The 19,904-nt window shown below is 57.2% G+C and overlaps 1 protein-coding gene and 1 long non-coding RNA gene across 7 annotated transcripts in view; one reads left to right on the top strand and one right to left on the bottom strand.

Annotated features, from left to right (window-relative positions):
* Positions 1–3,456, bottom strand: part of LOC108397361 (uncharacterized) — a 25,874-nt gene extending 22,418 nt beyond the window's left edge. Inside the window, exon 1 of the long non-coding RNA XR_001853165.3 lies at positions 2,815–3,456. This is a non-coding gene — a long non-coding RNA (uncharacterized lncRNA). The remainder of the gene's footprint in view (positions 1–2,814) is intronic.
* PDGFB (platelet derived growth factor subunit B) lies at positions 219–19,904 on the top strand. 6 transcript variants are annotated; one of them, XM_073213896.1, is made up of 8 exons: positions 2,060–2,199; positions 4,392–4,447; positions 9,133–9,229; positions 11,464–11,553; positions 12,834–13,039; positions 14,404–14,548; positions 17,819–17,972; positions 18,319–19,904. In XM_073213896.1, the coding sequence occupies exons 3-7, from the start codon at positions 9,163–9,165 to the stop codon at positions 17,944–17,946; spliced, it is 636 nt and encodes a 211-aa protein (XP_073069997.1). In that variant the 5' UTR covers positions 2,060–2,199; positions 4,392–4,447; positions 9,133–9,162; the 3' UTR covers positions 17,947–17,972; positions 18,319–19,904. The 6 variants fall into 6 exon arrangements, with proteins under 6 accessions (XP_073069995.1, XP_017516225.3, XP_017516228.3 ...); XM_073213894.1 differs by lacking the exons at positions 2,060–2,199; positions 4,392–4,447 and adding an exon at positions 219–1,309 and having other exon boundaries at positions 18,468–19,904; XM_017660736.3 differs by lacking the exons at positions 2,060–2,199; positions 4,392–4,447 and adding an exon at positions 221–1,309.

Here is a 19,904-nt window from a genome sequence, read left to right as displayed (position 1 = left end):
TGAGGGGTGGGGCGCTCGGCTGCCCCTAGTTCTCTCTTCCCAGGGGCCAGATTCCCGGACGGAGTTGCTGCAGGGCTCTCGGGGACCCCCTAAGCGCTCCGCCCCCGCCCCAGGCCCTCTCGGAGCTCCCCTCCCTCCCGGCGCTGACTCTCGGCCAGAAGAGGAAAGGCTGTCTCCACCCACCTCTCGCACTCTCCCTTCTCCTTTATAAAGGCCGGAACAGCTGAAAGGGTGGCAACTTCTCCTCCTGCCGCCGGGTGCAGCCCGTCTGCCTCCCCGCGCGCCCGCAGCCTCCCCCGCTGCCTCTCTAAGGGCTCCCCTCCGGCCGCCAGCGCCCATCTTTCATTCCCGAGATAGAGATATTTTGCACACACACACACATAACACACACGCGCAAAAAGGTGGGGGGGAAGCCCACCCTCCAGCCTCGTTGCAAAAAGAAAGCCGGAGCAGCCGCAGCTCGCAGCCCGCAGAGGACGCCCAGAGCTGCGAGCGGACTGACAGAAGGACAGACGGAATCGCGCCGCGTCCACCTGTCTGCCGCGCCCGGCACTGCGCGCAGCGGGCACCCCCCCGCGCGGAGCAGCCGTGCCCGCCGCCCGGGCCCCGCGCCAGGGCGCACACGCTCCGGCCCCCCCTCCCCCGGCCCGGGCAGGAGTTTGCACCTCTCCCTGCCCGGGTACTCGGGCCGCCGCTGCAAAGCCAACTTTGGAAAAAGTTTTTTGGGGGAGACTTTGGTTTTGAGGTGCCCAGCTCTGCACTTTCCGACTTCGGGAACCTTTCTAGAAAATGTTGCAAAAAAGCTAAGCCGGAGGGCAGAGGAAAACGCCTTTAGCCGGACGAACCATCGAAGACGAACCACAGACTGCCGTGTTCTTCCTCCTCTTGGAGGTTGGAGTCCCCTGGGCGCCCCCACACGGCTAGACGTCTCTCCTGGTTCGCGACGCAGACCCCAGGCCGTGGATGCTCTCTCGGGCTCGGGATCCGCCCAGGTAGCGGCCTCGGACCCTGGTCCCGTGCCCAGGCCTTCCCCAGCCTCCAACGACGGAGACGGGGTCGAGGGCGGCGGCGCCCAGGGGCCATGCGGGTGAGCCGCGGCGGCGGCTGCAGAGGCCTGAGCGCCTGATCGCCGCAGACCCGAGCAGAGCCCACCTCCCTCCCCAGCCCCCGCCCCCCACCCTGGCCGCGGGGGCGGCGCGCTCGGTACACGCGTCCGGGGCCCCGTGGGGCCGGGCCCGGAGTCGGCATGAATCGCTGCTGGGCGCTCTTCCTGTCTCTCTGCTGCTACCTGCGTCTGGTCAGCGCCGAGGTGAGTTGCGACGGCGGTTGGAGCTGGTTGGCTTCATTGGTTATCCCTACCCCCACCCCTGGCCGCCCCCTCTCCCCGCAGTGAACTTTGGACCCTTGCAGCCCTTGAGCCTGGCGCTGGGCACTAGGTGACCTCCGAGGGCTGGAACGAGAGGTCCGGGAGGTGCTAGGCTCTAAGGCGAGGGGGTAGCAGTGGCTTTCTTTCTCAGGGGGCGATCCTAGATCTCTGAGCCTTTAAGCGTCTGGGTAGGAGGGTATGTGCGGTCCTGTACCCCACCCCTTGGCACCCGAGAATAAGCCCCTTCCCAGCCGAAGGGAGAGGGTGTGGGGTGGTGCCGCGGGTGCAGAAGACAGCGCGTACTCTCAAGCCCACTTCGGTTACAGCTTAGGTTCTGTCCAGGACCCGCTTGCATGGGTGCGAGCGCGCGCCCCGGTGGCAGCCACGCCAACCTTCGGTGGGGGGTTGCGTCCCACCCTGGCTCCAGCTCTCGATTGGGGTAGACGCCCTCCGGCCTGCGCAGGGCTTGCCCAGCCCCACAGCGCAGTCCAAGGGCAGCTAATGTCCGGGACGCGGGACGGGGGTGGTGGTGGTGGTGAGGGGGGCCGAGCGAAGATTCTGGACACTCGGGAACTGGGGACGAGTGGGGGCTCTTAAGGAATCCAGCCCCTGGGGCGGTGTGTGCCTGAGGCGTCGCCATACCTGCGCCCGCGCCCCGCGAGAGGAAGCACCTCTCCCCCGCTTGCAGGGTGTGGAGCGCGCCGCCTGTAAAAGCCTAGCTGCGAGGGAGATGAGGTATAAAAACGTCTGCGGGAGTTACCAGGTCGGATCAGTCCCCCCTACTCCTCCCAGCCGCACGTAGCAGTGAGTTGGCAAGTCCACCCGGAATCCAGGTGGGAAAGGGGGCGGGGCAGGGAGGTGCGAGGTGGATGGGAGGAGAGGGCAGCGGGGAGCGCGGCGTGCCTGGGTCCCGTCCCGCCTCCGCTCGCCCGCAGCCGGAGCCCACCCCTCTCCCGCTCTTAGAACAGCCGGCCCTCGGCCTCCGACAAGGTGCAGGAAGGAGGCAGCTGCGGCGGCGAAGGGGTTAAGGTGAAGGGCTCCGAGGCCGCGGCCAGGCCTTGGGCCGCCGCCAGCGCAGGTTGTTTTGACCACAGAGGAGTCGTCGCCGTCTCCTTTTGTTCTCGGGGCTCCTCGAGGGCCGCCGGCCGCCCGCCCTGGGGCCCCGCCCTTCCGTGGCCACCCCTCGCGGCCCGCACCCGGGAGGGAGGACGCGGGGCTCGGCCCGGCCTTTTGCAGGCCCCTCCTGACGCCCCTCCTCTCCTTTCCCGCAGCCCCCCGGGCCGCAGCCAGCTGTTGGGGAGGGGGGCGCCGGCCGGCCCCAGCTGCCGCCTCGCCTAGCCGCGAGGCCTGGGGGCTGGGCCTGGTGCCAGGGCGTCCTGGGAACGGCGGCGCCCCCGCCGCTGCTCTGCGCAGCCCACCCCGCACGGCCCCCCGACTCGTTCACTCACCCCACGCATGCACGCTCTTGGCCGGAGGCGATGCTGCGCTCCGGCGGGCGGGCGCACAGAGCGACGGGCACGCACTACCTCGGCAGGGTCGCGCGCCCGCCGCCGCCAGGCCCGTGCACACGCGGGGCACACGAGCGCGCACCGCACACACACGCACGCATAATCCCCGAACACGCGACCTGAACACACGTGCGCGCACACCCACGTACGCACGCCCCTGTACACCCGGAGTCAGGTGCCCAACCCCGGCCACAGGTGGGCCGTCCGAGGGCCCTTGGGACCTCCTCGCTTCTGTAGTGACCCCGTATCCTTTCTGGTTCCTAGGAGGGAGGGGAAACAGGGACCCTTCCTCACATCCCGACTCCACAGCACCCACTTTGTCTTGCCTGGTCAGGTCAGCTTGATGCCCCTCAAGCTTTACCCCTGTGATTGCTGTTTTTCAACCACCCGCATGTGGCTGGAAATGGTGTTGATGTGCCTGGGGGGGCGCTGTGATGTCCAGAGTATTTCTCCTTAGAATAAGCCATTTTCTGCACCTCTGAGACTGGTGTGGGGGGTCGGGGGACACGGACTGACGGGGACTCCCACCTCGGACTGCTCTGCCCTCACTGCTGACTCCAGCATGATGTGGAGCGGCTGCGTGACGGCTGGATGCAACTCTCTCAGGCTTGCCCTCCCATTTACAGCTTCAGCCAGCACCTCCGCCTCCTTTTCCTCAACTCCACTGGGATGTGTGCTGGTGGGGGGGCGGCTATGGCACAGAAGCTGGTGCCTTTCTCCTCACTTTATTCACAGCATCCTTGAACACGTGGCCTTCAGGAACCCACAATGCTGTGCTTTGCAGTTTACGAAGCACTTTCCTGCTAAGCCTGTCTAAGCCGCAGGCAGCTCTGAGGGAGGAGACTAAAAGGGAACATGGTTGAACAGGGGGGCCAGTCCAGGAAGGCAGACTCTGAGAGGGCTTGCTGGTGGAGGTGGCCTTGGGGCTGGCCATGTCCTGGGCGTGCTTGGTCTGAGCCTCAGGTGGAGGCCTCAGCAGGTGAAAGGAAGGCTGGGAGCTCTGAGATGGGACCTGGTGGATGGTGGGGTGAGGTCTGCAAAGTCCCATCTCCATCAGCTGAGCTGGCTTCTGGGAAGGTGACTCTATCATGTGATGCCTTTGGCCTCAGCACCCCTCTGCTAGGAAGGAGTGAAGGGGCCAGGCCTCCCTTCAGCATCTGGCTTCTTTCTAGTTTGCTAACTGCCTTGGGTCATGGTGCACTGACTTGCTGGACTCTCCCAGCCCTAGAAGTGTCTGCAAGGAGCAAACAGAATTTGAAGGCTCTCGTGCAAGACCAGGAACAGTGTGTGTGTGTGTGTGTGTGTGTGTAACTGTGTATGTAACAGTGTGTGTGTGTGTGTGTGTGTGTGTGTGTGAGAGTGAGATTCAGCAGGGGGGGTGAAGAGGTGTTTGCCCCTGGCCTCATAAGTCCTCTACCTCCCTTTATCACACCTCTTCTTGGACAGCTATTTTCATTTCCTGGTATATTTGTTTGTTTATTATCTGTTTTTCCTCTCTGGAATATAAACTCCACTAGAGATCTTCATCTTGGTCACCACTGTCTGCCATGCTGAGAACGGTGCCTGATCCAAGGTAGATAATCTGTAAATATGTGTGGAGAGGACAGTGAGTCCTGGGGGGAGGTGGGGGAAGGGGGAAGGGAAGGACCAGACACGTGTCTAGCACTTGCTAAGTGCTTTATAAACATGGCCTTATTTAGTCTTGGCTCCCGAGGGCAACATAGCATGGCCACACTGCCCTCTGGCAGACTCCCTCATTTGAGCCACCCCTGGTACCCCCACCCCCTGCCAGACAAACATGTCTTTCTTTTCTGTGTCTTGGACTTGGACTGCCAAGATTGGACCGGACAGAGGGGAAGAAACAGAAGGAAAATCAAATTGCAGAGGTTCTGTGTGTCTTCAGTTGGGCCTCGGTTTCTGCCACCTAAAAAAATGAGAAGGTTGGATTAGCTCAGGGTTCCCCAAGAAGAGCAGAATTGCCTGGCCTCTTGAAAATGCAGATTCCTGGGCCCCATCGATGCTATGAGTTGGAAGGGGGCTGGGGTTGGGGTCAGTGACTGTGGTGGGGAGGGTGCTGGGGTAACATTAAGGAGGGGTCCCAGGAGCAGTAGAGGAGGGAAATGCTAGGTGGGGAAGGCTAGTTCCAAATGGCTTCTATGGCCTGCCCAGAAAAGGCTCCTTCAGAGGGCTTGACTTTGGCATTGAATCTAAATCAGGCTGAGACTCTCAGGCAAGCGGGCCCTCAGAGGCCTTGTCTGCTTCTCTCTCTGCCAGCCACAGACAACGCCCCTGTTGCTTGGGCCGAGGCTGTGTCGTCTCCCTCAGCAGACCAACAAGCAGGCTGAGGAGTGTGTATCTGTGTGTTCAGTGGCGCCCAGGGGAAGGGTGGGGTCCAGGCCCCTTTGATCTGCCAGCCTGGTTGGGAGAAGGTAATTCACCTGGCCTCACGCTAACTTGCACCCTTCCTACCTCTGCAGCTGGCATTGGGGGTGGGGTGGGGCGGGGAGGAGGCTGTTTGCCTTGGCTACCCTGGCTGGCTGTGCCCCAGCTGCCTTCTCACCACGCCCCTGCCCTGCCAGAAACCCCAGACCTGAGATCTGGGGCAGCTTTACCAGGGTGCCAGGCCTCCTTTCCAATCTCCCAGGGGAGCTACCCCCTGAGGCTTCTAGAACCTGTGCCCAGGAAAACTGGGCTTGAAGCTGCTTACCCTTCCACACCAAGAGGAGCCTTTGACTGCAAGCAAGTGCCCACACAAGTCTCCGCCAGGGCATTGCATCCTGGAGCTGACCAGAGGCCGAATTTCCCTACCCCTCACCCACCCCCAGCCCTGGAAGGGCCCACCAACCCACAGGGACCCAGGCAGTGCCCATGTGGGGCTAGGGTGCCGGCTCTGGTTGCCCAGACAGGGATAATGCAAAGCCACACCTTCTCCCGTAGGCAGGCAGCTCTCCACCTACCCATTGTCATCCCTGAAAAGGTCCTGCACCGCTGGCCCTGGGCCTGTGCGCTGCTTGCTGCTGCCCTCAAAGAAGCCACATGAAGGAATGATGACCACAGTGACAGTTCCTCGAGTGCCCATTACTTGCTGGCTGCTCTGCTAGGTGCAATTATGCCTCCCAATAATCCTGGTGAGGTCTTATTAGGTCCATTTTAAAGATAAGGAAGCTGAGATTTTAGGTTGTTAAAAAACTTAATCCAAGAGTCCTGGTTTCCTTGGCAACCGCAGCCCTTGCTCTTTAAAAAACTACAGTTTTTAACCTCTGCACTGTTGACACTTTGAGCCAGATAATTCTTTATTGTGGGAGACTGTCCTGTGCATAGTAGGCTGTTGGGCAGCATCTGGCCTTCACCTGCTAGACGCTAGCAGGACTCCTGTAAATGCCTCTAAAACTAACCATCCTATGAACCAGGCAGAATTAGAATGGAATCAAATGTCTCAACCCCTTGATTCACAGACGAGAGCCAGGACCAGTGGGGCAGCGGGGCAGTGACTAGCCTGAGGTTCACAGGTTCACCTGCCCCTGGCTGAGAACTGCCTGCAGGGCTAAGGGCCCCACTGACTAAGCAGGTTGCTGAGAAGCTCCATGGTGGGCTGGAAGGTGGGGGCGGAGAGTGGGGGGCACGTGGCTGTGCTACTTTTGAGTAATGTGGAACCATGGCCATTTATTTAATTTTTTCTAAGCCTCAGCTTCCTCATCTGAAAGACAGGGATTAAAAATGGAGCCAGATTCTTGGGACTGGTAGTTCATACAGCACTTGTCTCAGTGCCTCTCATAGTCATTGCTTAATAAAATTAGCTCTAGTATTATTTTCCAGTGCAGGGGCTCTTAGTGAGTTCTGGACAAACAGGGGCCAAATTACTATTAAGCATGTTGCAAGAATGGCTTTTCTGCTTAGAATAAAGTGGTTGTTTAGGACACAATTTGCTGGGGGGCAGGGCGGCAAGAATATCCCAGGAGGGTCGCCTGGTGGAGAACATGGCAGAACCATTCAGGATTAAACCTCAGAAGGAAGGGGAGAATCCTTCATGCATTCTACCATATTTATTGAACACCTACTGTGTGCTTCATCTCCCTCCCCAGTCTCTATCCTGGGCTTTCTCCATGCAGCCTGGAAGGTCTGGGTTTGTTTCCATAAGACATCATCTCCTTTGCATCATAGGCTGGGTCTGGGGCATCTGCTAGACCTGAATGGGGGTCTGACTATTTTGCCATGGCTGGCAGCTGCACCCAGCTCTCTAGTGGGCTAGGAAGTCTTGGCTTGAGTACTATATGCCATTTGGCACTGGGCCTTTGGGACCCTCTCCCAGGGAGGGGTAATTGAGTCATTACTCCACAAACAGCCTGGAAGACCTGACTGGGCACCCCCACCCCTGGCTTTCCTCTGCTGCTTTTCCTGATACCCCCCAGGCAGGCAGAATTAGAATGGGATCAAATGTCTCAACCCCCTTGATGCACCGACAAGAGTCAGGACTAGTGGGGCAGTGACTAGCCTGAGGTTCACAGGTTGGTTAATAGCAGTTAAAGGGTAGATAGAATCCAGCTCTCTGGACAACCGGTTCTGGGGTTGACAAAACCCTTAGGAGAAGTAGCTGCCTTGGTCTTACCTGGAGACTGGCCACCTGCCTTCTGCTCTGTGGGTTGGGCCCTGGCTCGGCAAGGTGTGGTCTGTCCTGGCTTTGGAGGGGGTGGCACATGGGGGAGATGGGGGGTAAGGGGAGGCACAGCCAGGCCACCCCTCATCCATCTCACTCCATCTTCCTGGCTCCCTGGCTGCACAGGGGCCCCAGCTCCCAGCCAACTGTACAGCTAGGCCCCAACTTGCCCTCCCTGGGACCTCCTAACAGCCCTAGACACCATGCAGGACTGCACGCTTCGTGTACAAGGGAAGAAATGGAGCTGAGGGGTTTCAAGGAGTTCTTTTTAAAAGTGGTCATGCCCACAATCCACCCTGGGTCTTCTGGCTGCAAAGCTGGCTCAAGTGGCCAGAGCTGGGCATGGTGGAAGCCTGGAGGCAGTGTCCTAGACACTATGATAAATGTTGAGGAGATGGAGCTTTGGGGGAGTCTAGAAACTGAGCAGTCAGCAGGTTTCTAGCAGAGCTTTTGAGATGACCTCCCCGCCTTCCTTGGACCCCTTCCTAATCCAGGGAAACTGAGGCACAGAGTTGTTTAACCCGAGGTTAAACAGTATTAAGTCAAGTCTGCTGACTCCCTCTCCAGGACTCCTGCAAAACCGTGCCTCTGTGTGTTTATGCGTGTGCATGGGTGTGAGCTTGGACATGCAGCAACATCTTACGCATTTGCTTTGCCCTGAGGCACTGGTGTCTGGGTTGTGCCGTCTTTCTCAAGACCTCTGGCATCAGCCCCTCGGGTCTCCCTGGACCGTGGAGGACATGGTTGTGACCTTCCCTTAGGACTGCTGTCATGTCACTGCGGGACCTGTGGTTTCCCTGGAGGAAGCCCGGCTCCCAGTGGGGCCTGTTAAAGCACTTATTAAGTTTCAAGTGTTTTTGGTAACAGGCCAGAGGGGCTCTAAAAATAGGGCTTGGTTGGGCATGGGGCATGGGTAAGCTTTCAGGTTTCCCGGACGTATCTGAGGATTCCCTTTTCTCCTCTTCTGAGCAAGAGACTAAATAGATATCATTAGAATACGTGGCCTCCTGAGACTGAGACCACCCAACGCTGCAAGCATTTATTAAGCACCTCATGTACCCAGGAGTCTGGGAGTACAGGCTCTGTTGCCAGAAAGACTTGGGTTTGAATGGGGTTTCTGTTGATAATTGGCTATAGGACTCAGACAAAGAATGTCGCCTATTTGAGCCTCTGTTTTCTCATTTGTAAAATGGGGTAATTAGGTCTCTCATGACAAATGCTGGCTGTCATTAGCTCTCAGGTGTGGAGGAGAAGCAGAAAGATTATTTTAGCCTTCCGGAACCTATAGTGTGGTGGGGGAGACAGATGTTCACAATCAAATCTAACTCAAAGCAAGCTGGGCTTCCCATTTGGGCGAGGGACGCAGCGTCCACGCTGGATCTTAAAGGCTTTGGCAGGTTTTGGCCGCCAGGCCTTTGTGCTCCTGGTTGTCAGGCCTGGAACCTGCCCCCTACCCTCCTCTAGACTAGCTGTCCATTTGCCCATGGCTGAGAGGCCCTGTGGGAGCTTTCCTTAGGAGGGAGTGTGCTTGCCAGGGGGAACAGGGCCATGGCTGGAAAGCCCCCAGTCCCAGCTCATTTGGCCCTATGATGTTTGCCTGGCAGGGGGACCCCATTCCAGAGGAGCTCTATGAGATGCTGAGTGACCACGCAATCCGCTCCTTCGATGACCTCCAGCGCCTGCTGCATGGAGACTCCGTAGGTAAATTGAATCCTCGTTAAGAGCCCTGGCCTTCCATCAAGCCCTTGGGAACTGGGAGGGACAGGGCAAGGGGCATCCCCTCTTCCTGACTTTCAGAGAACCAGAGTCCTGTGGCAGCTCAGTGAGGGCTCGGCCACACCTGTCCAGGGCAGGGCTGATTAGGTAGACGGGTTGATACCTGGGATGTGGGGCGTGGTATGGAAGCACCCACATGTGACTCTGGCTTGGTGCAGAGGGTGGGGTACCTGGAGGCAGGGAGAAGATGCCCCGGGCATCTGCCATATGTGTATCCAGTTGTGGACTCAGCCAGGGAGGGTGGTGCCGGAGGAGTCACCTCCCTGCCCCTCTGGCCGAAGGCCCGCTCTACAAGGTCCCCTGGGGACACCTGGCTGGGACCAGCAAGCAGCCCTGCCCGTGCCCAAGAGCAGGCTCAGCAAATGGGCACGTGCTTGGTGGCATACACGTGGCGAGTCGGAGGGCTGGGTCAGGAATGTATTTATAAACCGCTGTCTTCAGAGCAAATTCCATTCTATTCTAACCTCTGGCCTGTTCCTGGAGCCCTGGTCGGCACCCCCCACCCTGCACCCCCAGCTCCCCTGCCCTCTGGGGTTTTGTCTCTTTGTCACTTTGTAATCCTTGCCCAGACTGCTATCTACGGGGGACAGCATTTCCTGCCTTTGTTTCCTCTCCCCATTGGGCCCCTGGCTCCCTCTCAAAAGCATTCCCGGGCCCTTTCAAACCCGCCTGTGCTGGGGGCTGCTGAGGCAGGCGGGAGGGGGCCCCAGCTGGGCCCACCTATTGTTCACTGGTCCCCCCACCCAATGTCTCCCACACCCCCCACCCCATGCCCGACTGGCGTGCCCTGGCCAACACAATGGGGCAACTTCCAAATTTAGCCTTTCTGCTGTTTCTTTCCAAGGCCCTTCACCCCCACCCTCTGACAGCCCCTACATCCCCCCCGGTGGGGGTCGGGATCTGAGATGGGGTTTTCAATAGCAGGCCTGTTTTGAGGCAACCATGTGGCTATTTTTTCCTAACCAACTTACCCATTCCACAAAGCACATCTTTTCCCATCTCCTCCTGACCAGGGACATTCCAGAGATGGCAGGGAGAAAGGAAGGGATCAAGAGGCACAGATGAGCTGGCGTGGGAGCAGCAGGCTAGCCGGGAATGCACCAGCCATAGGACAGGCTCCTCTGACTGGGAGCCCCTGGAGCCTGGACAGAAGAGCAGGAGCCTTGTCACTGGCAGGGAGGGAATCAGGAGATGGTGTGAGCCTCCGGGTGCTGCGTGGAGAGGGCAGGAGCTCGTCCCCGACGTGCTTCATTTGCTGGCTCTTCAGCCGCCTGAGAGCTAGAAGGGTCTGCCCACCATTCAGCTTGAAGCCCAAAGCCCTCCTGTCCCGCCCTCCCCTCCCACAGGATATCTCAGAGGGGTGCTGGTGGTGCAGAGAGGAGAGCCTCCCAGGCTGGAGAAGAGAGCTGTAGTTTGTGACCTTAGGAATAAATGAACAGCGTAGGGCAGGCATAGGGCAAAGGTTAGAGGGCACATGATGAGAGACTGGGAGCTGGGGAGCTGGGGAGGCTGAGACCTGAGGGAGCGGGGCAGGGGCTCCCCCATCCCAGCAGGCCCAGTACCCCACCCTCTCTCTGCTTGCAGCCCCCACCTCCTCTTCTCTTTCTTCCCCCTCCTCTCTACCAACTGGGCCATCGTCAGGGGCTCCAGAGGGGCTGTGTCCAGGGCATGCCGGTCCCCCTGGGGATTCTGGGAATTGCTCCATTCAGCACTTCCTGTGGGAACACTGGGCGGAGGGCATTGGAAACTGGCCTTCAGGGCTCTGGGTCCTCGCCCTGCCCTGGAGGCTGAGGAGGGTTCACTTACAGTAGCAAAAGGGAAGGGTTATTTTTAACTCCAATGACATGGGTTCTATCCAAAAATGTGGCTGAAGAGCCCAGGGTGGGGCTGAAGGCTCCTGAGGATGCAGTTAGCACCCTGCCATCCCTGATCCCCATGGCCACCCTGGGGTCTGCCTGCAGGGCCCCTGTTCAGTGCTGGGACCCTTGGGTTTGCAGGGAGCCAGAAGAGGAGACTGTTCTGTGGAGTGGGGTACCAGTGAGGAGTGAAGGCAATCCTCCCACCTACCCAGACCTCTCAGCACTCCCTCTCCCACTGATGGTGAAGGTCCGGCCAGCCAACAGTTCTCCACGTACATCTGGCCATGCCTTCTCTTGCAGGTGAAGACGGGGCTGGGCTGGACCTAAATGTGACCCGGCCCCATTCTGGAGGCGAGCTGGAGAGCTTACCCCGTGGGAGGAGGAGCCTAGGTAAGACGGCCAGTGAGACGGCGGGCGCTCAGAGGTGGGAGCCAGGGAGGGAGAGCTGGGCACCCGGCTGGCCCAGGGCTCTGGAGGCCATCCCTGCTCATCCCACACTCAGGACTGAGTCAAGCTAAGGGAGAATGACCACCCTGAAATACCCTATATGAGGAGTTGAGTCATCGTGACACCCCCCCACAACACATACTGTTTCCTAATATAGTGCTTTTTAAACTCATTTGTTCATTACTTCAACCCTAGAGATAGATATTATTAGCCCCATTTTATAGAATTGGAAAGTGGGGCCCAGAGAGGGTAAAAAAGTGGCTACATCACACAGCAGCAAGTGGTGGGGCTGGGACCCCAGTAGTGCTCCCCTGAACCCAATGTCATCCTGGGGGGCTGTGTGTCTCTGCCGCAGCTAAGGGCTGTGGCTGGGACAGCAGGCAGGGAGCAGAGCCGGGAGCTTGCTTCCTCAATCACAGAAACTAAAAGAGGAATGTAAAGCACTAGCTACCCCAAAAGCCTTGCCAGGGGAGGCCAGTGCCACCTCCAAGCACCTTGTCCTCTCTGCTCACCTGCAGTCCCCAGAACACTGTAGACAGTGGTGGGGGACCTCTGGATAAGAGGCAGTGGCCTGAGTTCCCCTCTTCACTCTGTGACTTTGGATAGCGAGTCGAGCTCTGGGAGCCTCAGTCTCCCCCAGAGTTAGACGGAGCTCCAGCACCGACTGCCTGCTGTGCAGGCTGGGCTTCGCTCACGTTTCTCTGTAGGTGCGCACGTGCAGTGCAGGCACGGTTACCACCCCATTCCGTGGATGAGGAAACCAAACTCTGAAAGAAGCTATGTGTAAGACTAGGTTATAGTATAAGCAATGTAAGAGTGGTTACAGGATGACACACAAGAAAGGGCCACGTGTTGGGCAAACCCATAAATATGTGACATCATAGGATGAAGTGGCTAAGGGTTGCTGGAAGGCAACTGACATTTACAACATGCCAGTGATCTCGGAATGTGTCACTGGGTCCTTACAGTGGGTCTTGGGTGTAGATCTCATCACCCCTATTTTGCATATGGGGAAACTGAGGCTTAGAGCACATCAGCAACCTGCCCAAGTCCCATGGCTGATAACAGCCAGGACACAAAAGCTCTGCCAGCCCCTGGGGGTTGAAGGAAGTGGGACTCGCTGGCCATCTGAAGGGAGAATGTCCCTGAGGTGTCCCACTGGGTTTTGCTGCCAGGTGGGGCTCCAGGCAGGCCCATCCTCCTGATGGTTCCCCTCCCTTCAGGTTCCCCGACGGTTGCTGAGCCAGCCATGATCGCTGAGTGCAAGACCCGCACCGAGGTGTTTGAGATCTCCCGGCGCCTCATAGACCGCACCAACGCCAACTTCCTGGTGTGGCCGCCCTGCGTGGAGGTGCAGCGCTGCTCTGGCTGCTGCAACAACCGCAACGTGCAGTGCCGCCCCACCCAGGTGCAGCTGCGGCACGTTCAGGTGCGAGGCCCATGGCCCACCCACAAGCCCTGCAGTGGGCAGGGGCTGCCCTGCTGGGCCTGCAAATTGCTGACCGGGCATCCTTGTGGGTCCAAAGGCATTCCTGGCATGGCATGCTCCTGAGCTCCATCAGAGAGAGCCGGTCTCGGAGAGCTCTCTGGCCAGTGTGCTGAGGCTGCCCGTGAGTCCTCTGAGGCCGCCCAGGCTGCCCTAACCAAAGTCACAGGCAGACCTCCAGGCTGGGCTGGCTCTGGGGCACTAATTAAAGGCGCTGCCTCCTTCTTTGTAGATATAAGATCCCAAAGTATCTACTGAAGACACATGTCTACTAACATTTATTGGACACTCAGAATGTTCTGGGCAGCTGCTCAGGTTCCCTCAAAGCTCTCCCCTGTTCAGGGCTCTGTTTCTTGGTTTTATAGAGAGACACGCTTGGTTAGGTGCCCCTGCATCTTTAACACATCACCCCTGGACACGCTGTGTCTTTAACAAGGAGGGTGTAGGTGACGCTACTGTGAGAGCTGAGGCAGCCCTTTGCAAAGAGTCAGAATGCTGAGTCCTGCCTCTTTTCTGGAAAGGGGATTGTTAGAGTGGAGGCTGCCCTGAGGATCACCTGTCTCGTGCTGGGCAAGGCAGAGCCAGGGAAGCCTCAACTGTCTTCTGATTCAAGTGGAAAAGTTTTTGCACCCCTCGGGCCAGGCTGGCCCATACACCAGTTCAGGCTGGGCCGAGCAGCTGGGCGGTAGGCACACCTAGGCTCAGCACGGGCTGCTGGTCCTGCTTTTGCCAAATGCTCTGCCTGCTTCCACACACTCCCCTCCCCCATGTCAGCTGTGCTTTCCTCTTGCCCACCTTCCATCCCAGGCCTGGGCCCAGTGCCCAAGATGTCACTCTCTGCCCCACCACGCACTGTCCCCAGTGCTTCCAACTCTCTGGATGGATACCTGACAGCTGACCTCCCCCTTCCCACCTCCCTCCTGGGTAAAGCCTCCCCCTGCTTCCTTCCAGACAACCAGCTCCCGCCTCGCCACAGCCCCTGACCTTGGCTGGCGCTCCCGGAATGAGGACACCACAGGCTCCATGCTCAACCCGGAAATGCCTTTCTCCCTTTCTGGAAGCGCCAAGGGGGGCTGTGGCCAAGCTAGAAGCCAGGTCGGGAGGGCTTGTTTTGATGGAAAAGCTACGAGAAGGGCAGAGGGCAAGGTCCTGCTATTGTTTGGGCCAAACTGTCTGCCCTGCTGCTCTCTGGGCTTTCGAGGAAAGATCCTTGCTGGGGGTGCTGGGTGGGAAGAGCAGGCAGGCAGGCTTCCTCAGCCACTGCCTGTGTGGTCTTACAGAGGCACTTGGGTGGTTCTGTCCTCCAGGTGAGAAAGATCGAGATTGTGCGGAAGAAGCCGACCTTTAAAAAGGCCACGGTGACCCTGGAGGACCACTTGGCGTGCAAGTGTGAGACAGTGGTGGCTGCACGACCCGTGACCCGAAGCCCGGGGAATTCCCAGGACCAGCGAGGTAACCACTGGTCCAGAATCTGCCTCTCAGTTGCTTAGCCCCGCAGCTCCCTTCTCCTGTGGCAACTGCTGATGGGGGGAAATTGGATCAGGCACACCTCTGGTTAAATTCATCTGAAGCTTTCCATCTCACTGAGAACAATCCAGATTCCTCCCCGTCCTTTGAAGCCCTGTGTGAGGCTGTAGCCCTCTGGCCTTGCTGCCAACCAGTCCTCCTCACTTATGCCACCCCGACCAGCCTGGCCTCCTTGAGTGGCCAAATACATTTCTGCCTCAGGGCCTTTGCATATGCTATTCTCTCTGAAACTCGCTGCTCTCAGTGCTTCACTAGCCTGCTCCTTCTCTTCATCTGGGTCTTGGCTCAAGTCAGTCACCTCCTCCTGGAAGTCCTGACCACTCTATCCCAAGCAGCCCCCATCCCAGTCTTGCTATTACAGCCCCCTGCAGATATTTGACTACTTGTCCAGGGGTGAGAAATCAAATTGATTTCCTGTGGCCTTGTGTGGGAAATTAGAACCAGTGGGGAAAAGCCACCAGAGTGCCGTTTTAATTCCATGTATTAAAAACTGGTGGTCAGTCAGGGGTCCAAGATGCAATTGTCTGCCTTGTGAGGTAGTGAGTTCCCTGTCACTGAAGGTGTGTGGGTAAAGGCTGGTCAGCCTTACAGCAGGGATGTGACAGATGGGATTCAAGCATCAGACTGATAAATGGAAGTAGAGTTCTGTTCCTCTCCTTGGATGTCACGAATTCACAATTTTAGGGACATAGTTCAACTTAAAGAGTTGTACGGGACCAAAAATATGATCTGGTCCAATTGCTTCCTCCGCTTTTTGCAGAGAAGGTGCCTGAGGCCCAGAGAGGCTCCCAGGCAGGGGCGTAGCTGGGACCCAAGTCTCCTGAAGTTCTGTTCTTGGCTCCTCCCTCTCCCTGACAGCTGATGTTGGCTCCTACCTGCCTTGTCTTTCTTTTTTTAAGGATTTAAAATGTTTAGAGCCAGAGTGATCTAGAGACATGCCAGTCAGTCCTTCAGTGTTACTAATGGGGCTGCTGGAGCACAGAGAGGGTGAGGGACTTAATAAAGGTTGCACAGCAGCAAAACCTAGCTCAGAACCCAGGTCTTGTAACCTCTAGTCCTGGGTTATTTGGACTATATCCTGCTGCTTTTTCTCCCCTGCATATTTGCAGTAAAGATCAAGAATTATTAAATTTATATGATTAGATGAGCATAAAAAAATCATGCAGGGGACTATTTTGATTTTCAGTAATATTCTGTTGTTAAAGGACAGAACAATCTCACTGTCATTTCTTACTAATAAGCCTTCTGAAGGCAGGGCTGTCTCTTAGCCTCTTCACCCTATTCTCAGAGCTAAGCCGAGGTATGGATGCTCTGGGAAGGCTGATAATCTCACAGCTTCAAACTGATGTGTTGTTCAGTATTTGTAGAGTTAACACAGAGTATGGTTTCTATTCAGGAAAACTATATTCTTTATGTTTCTAGTGGGGTTCTATTACATGCCTTTGTTTCATGTGATTTTCAAAACCAGTTTCTTGGAGACATGTTCAACCAATTAATATGTAGGCAACGTAAATTCTTGCCATTTGGGTTTCAGCATTTTGTCCCTGGGTGGTGGTACGTCTAGCAGCTGTCCCCAGGCTGGGCTAAGGCTTGGTAGTGTGGCCCGTGTGGTGCTCAGTCACAGGTCTCCTGGGTGCAAATCTCTGCTCCCTCTCTCATGAGCTATGGGAAGTCTGCTCGGGGCCCAGGCTGTGGCGCAGAAACTCGAGGGCCCTCAGTGGCCCTCCTGGGTGTCCTGCCCTCGGGGCAATCGGAGACCTGCCTGAGTCTCTAGAGTACCTGTTTGCAGGGATGGGGTCACTGCCTCGTGGGAGCTTGTGTCTGTGAGGTGGGAGGTGAGATGTTGGCTCAAAAGAGCTCGGTGGGCTGTGGAGAACTCAGAAGGCTCCCAGGAGGAGGTGGACCTTGTCCTTGGTGGAGAAGGCTTTCACAGCCAGGGTGTCCAATCTAGAGGCCCAGGAGGAAGAGAGACGTAACTGCTGACCTTGACTGGGGACTTACAGGCACTGTCATTTCTAGTCCCATGTTTGAAAATACAAACTCCACAGGCAGATCCTGGGTTCAGATCCCAGGGTCTCTGCCTCAGTTTCCTCATCTGTTGAATGTAGGCACTGGTCCCTTCCCTGAGAATAAGTGAGCTTAGAACATTGCCAGGTGTGTGATAAGGGCTAGCTGAGGAATGCTGGTTATTTCTGTGTACTAGCTCCTAACCCTAAGAGGCCAGGGCTACTGTCATCTCAGTTTTAAAAATATGGAAATCAAGGCACAGAGTGTTTCTGTGACTTGCCCCAAAGCATATAGCCAACACCTGGGGGAGCCCAGATGTGAACCCGGGTGGTCTGGCCCACTCTGCCATGCTGCTTCCTGGCGTGGTGAGGGCAGGCAGACCACAGGCACAACCCCTGGACAGACCCAGCTGCAGGGTGGGGTGTGGTTCTGGCCTGAGCCCAGTGCCCCCTCATCACATGACTGCCGGTGGCTGAGAGGTTGGTGGGAGGAAACCTTAGTAAGGGGTCATGCTGAGGAACTAGGAACACCTTGGAGAGTATCTTCCATTTGCTAATCACTTGTTACCCTGACCTTAGTGGCTTCAGACAGCAGCCATTTCACTCTCTCCCTGGTCTTTGGGTTGCCTGGGCTCAGCTGGGCCTCTCCTCCCCACATGGCCTCCCCAGCAGGGCAGCCAGACATCAGTGTGGCAGCAGAGGACTCTCTCAAGTGCAAAGGTGGAAGCTGCCAGGCCTTCTTCAGGCTTATGCCTGGGACGGGCACAGCTCCACTTCTGCCTCCTTTTAGTGGTTAACAGATCCAAGGCCAGATCAGATTCGAGGGGCATGAAAATAGAGGGCATGTGAGCTGGGTGATGCAAAAGACCTCGAGGCCATAGTTGGCGTACTCCGCTCCATGTCTGCCAGTACACTGCCACTTACTCTCTTACTCATTCCACCAGGCCTCTGAGGCGGGCAGGCTTCTTTCACAGATGGGGAAGCCAGAGAGGTTCAGTAATCGTCCCCAAGGCACATATGGGTAGCCAGTGGTGGAATTGGGATTCGAACCCAGGACGTCTGGCCGCAGACTCCCTCCTGCCCCTCTCTGCGCAGAGGACCTGCGGAGGTCTGTGGCAGGTCTTGGTGGAGACGATAGACCCCTTCCTGCAGCCATCCACCTGCTCACAACACCTTTCCTTCTCTCAAGCAGCGAGGACGCCCCAAACTCGGTTGACCATTAGGACAGTGCGGGTCCGCCGACCCCCCAAGGGGAAGCACCGGAAATTCAAGCACACACATGACAAGATGGCACTGAAGGAGACCCTCGGAGCCTAGGGACATCTGCAGGAGAGCGCGGGCAGGTGAGGGCCAGGCGGGAAAGCTGAGGCCCAGAACCCCATGTTTCCTTCTCCCTGGCCCATGGCTTAGGCTGTGGAAGGGGTTGGGAAAAAGTATTTCCCATACAAAATCCCGCCTCTAAGCCTTGATCCCCTCTGCCCAGTAGTCAACTGAGATTTTCCATGGGGCAGGTGGGTGAGGGGCTCTGTCCTGGCATGCCCTAAGAGAGTGGGAGGTCTAAACCTCAGCCCCCCGGCCCTGACTGCTGCTGGACCCCAGCTCCCTGCCCCTGGCTTGGGGGAGCATGTGAGTGTGGGATGGAGCCCTAGGCTGTATGTGACCCCCTGTATTCCTTTGCTTGGCCTACAGGGTTATTTAATAAGGTATTTGCTGTATTGCCCCCATGGGGTCCTTGGAGTGATAATATTGTTCCCCTCGTCCGTCTGTCTCGATGCCTGATTCGGACGGCCAATGGTGCTTCCCCCACCCCTCCACGCACCCGTCCACCCCTCCGCCAGTGGGTCTTCCTTCAGTGCCTCCAGCATCTTGCCCAGGAGCTCAAGAAGGAAACAAAGGACCTGAACTCCATCGCTATCTTCCTGCCTGCCCAGGAATCTGGGAGAAGAGTGCAAGAGAGGCCGGTGGAGTCACTGTTTGGGGCAAGGACCTCCCTTCCCCAGCAACTGTCCAAGGCCCCACCCGAGAGCCGCGGACTGGCCCAAACCCTGCACATGGCTGAGGACCTCTAGGCACGGCCTGCCTGGTCCTTGGACTCCCAGCCAGCTCTGAAGAGAACATCCCCAGGCAGGCCACTTAACTCATATTCCTGTGGCTGAGACCACGTGGGGGAGCGTAGGCTGGAGAAAGGCCCCTCTTGCAGTGCCCATGCCCAGCCACCTTTCCCTGTCACCTCTGCTCACACAGTGGCTTCCTTTCATTTTATACAAATGAAACCTTTGAAGATAAGGACTCCTCCAGGCGGCTCAGACGGCTTAGAGATGAAGTTTGCCCCGGAGGTGGACATAGATGGTGACCTGGGCGTCCATTGCCTCCTTACCCCTTCCAGTCCCTCCTTCACTTCCTCCTGTGTTTCATCTCTCTACCTCCAACCTGCATTTTCCTCTTGTCCTGGCCCTCAGTCTGTTCTACCATGGGGCTCTTGCACCACTTATTGAGGCCCTGAACAACCCCAGTCACTGCTCCATTGGGCAGAAGACCAGCGGCCAGGGTGGCAGAGGGCCTGCCCATCATACCCCAGTGCAGCCAAGACTGTAAGGTAGTGCAGGGTATGCACTGCACAAGGGCACTGCATGCCGGGATCACCATTCCCACCATAAACTTGATTAATTTGTGTATTTGTTAAAAGACAGTTGGCAGATGGAGGTCAAATGTCCTGAGGAAAGGAATCCTTTTCCTAATTGGCACAAAAGCTCTGTGTGGACTGGCTATGCCCCTGACCCAGCCCATGGCTTGGGGTGGTCAGACAGGAGGGAGCCCATGCATGCTGCTGTGCATCTGGCCTCCACATCTCCAAGTGCTCAGCTTAAGCAGCCCCCCTTCCAGCAGGTATGGAAAACCCGAGAGGAAGTCACCGAGAGAGGGGGTCAGCCCTTGCCCCCCGCTGCACGCTGCCACCGCCTGAGATCCATTTGCGTTCCACCTACGGTGGTTCCTCCCAGGAAACCAGCTCCTGGGCTGGGAGTGGGGGTGGAGAGGGAAGGGGAAAGGTCCCCAGGGCCCGTAGGGGTGGGGTCTGAGCTCCCACCTCCCTTTCTACCTCCCACTGCGCTTCCCCCCTCCCCCTCTCCAAAATCTGCTTCCTTCAGTTTGTAAAGTTGGTGATTATATTTTTGGGGGCTTTCCTTTTATTTTTTAAATGTAAAATTTATTTATATTCCGTATTTAAAGTTGTAAAAAAAAATAACCACAAAACAAAACCAAATGAATCTCCTGGA

This window comes from Manis javanica, chromosome 10, assembly GCF_040802235.1.
Source record: "Manis javanica isolate MJ-LG chromosome 10, MJ_LKY, whole genome shotgun sequence".
In the NCBI taxonomy this organism is placed as follows: Eukaryota; Metazoa; Chordata; class Mammalia; order Pholidota; family Manidae; genus Manis; species Manis javanica.
The sequence above is the reverse complement of the archived record's forward strand: the minus strand, read 5'-3'. Positions and strand labels throughout refer to the sequence as shown.

Excerpts from the sequence above, each read along its gene's own strand:
- PDGFB (XM_073213894.1), top strand. The coding sequence starts at position 1,247 with ATGAATCGCTGCTGGGCGCTCTTCCTGTCTCTCTGCTGCTACCTGCGT. Across the intron at positions 1,310-9,132 it reads TGCGTCTGGTCAGCGCCGAG|GGGGACCCCATTCCAGAGGA; the intron begins GTGAGTTGCGAC and ends TTTGCCTGGCAG. Across the intron at positions 11,554-12,833 it reads CCGTGGGAGGAGGAGCCTAG|GTTCCCCGACGGTTGCTGAG; the intron begins GTAAGACGGCCA and ends CCCTCCCTTCAG.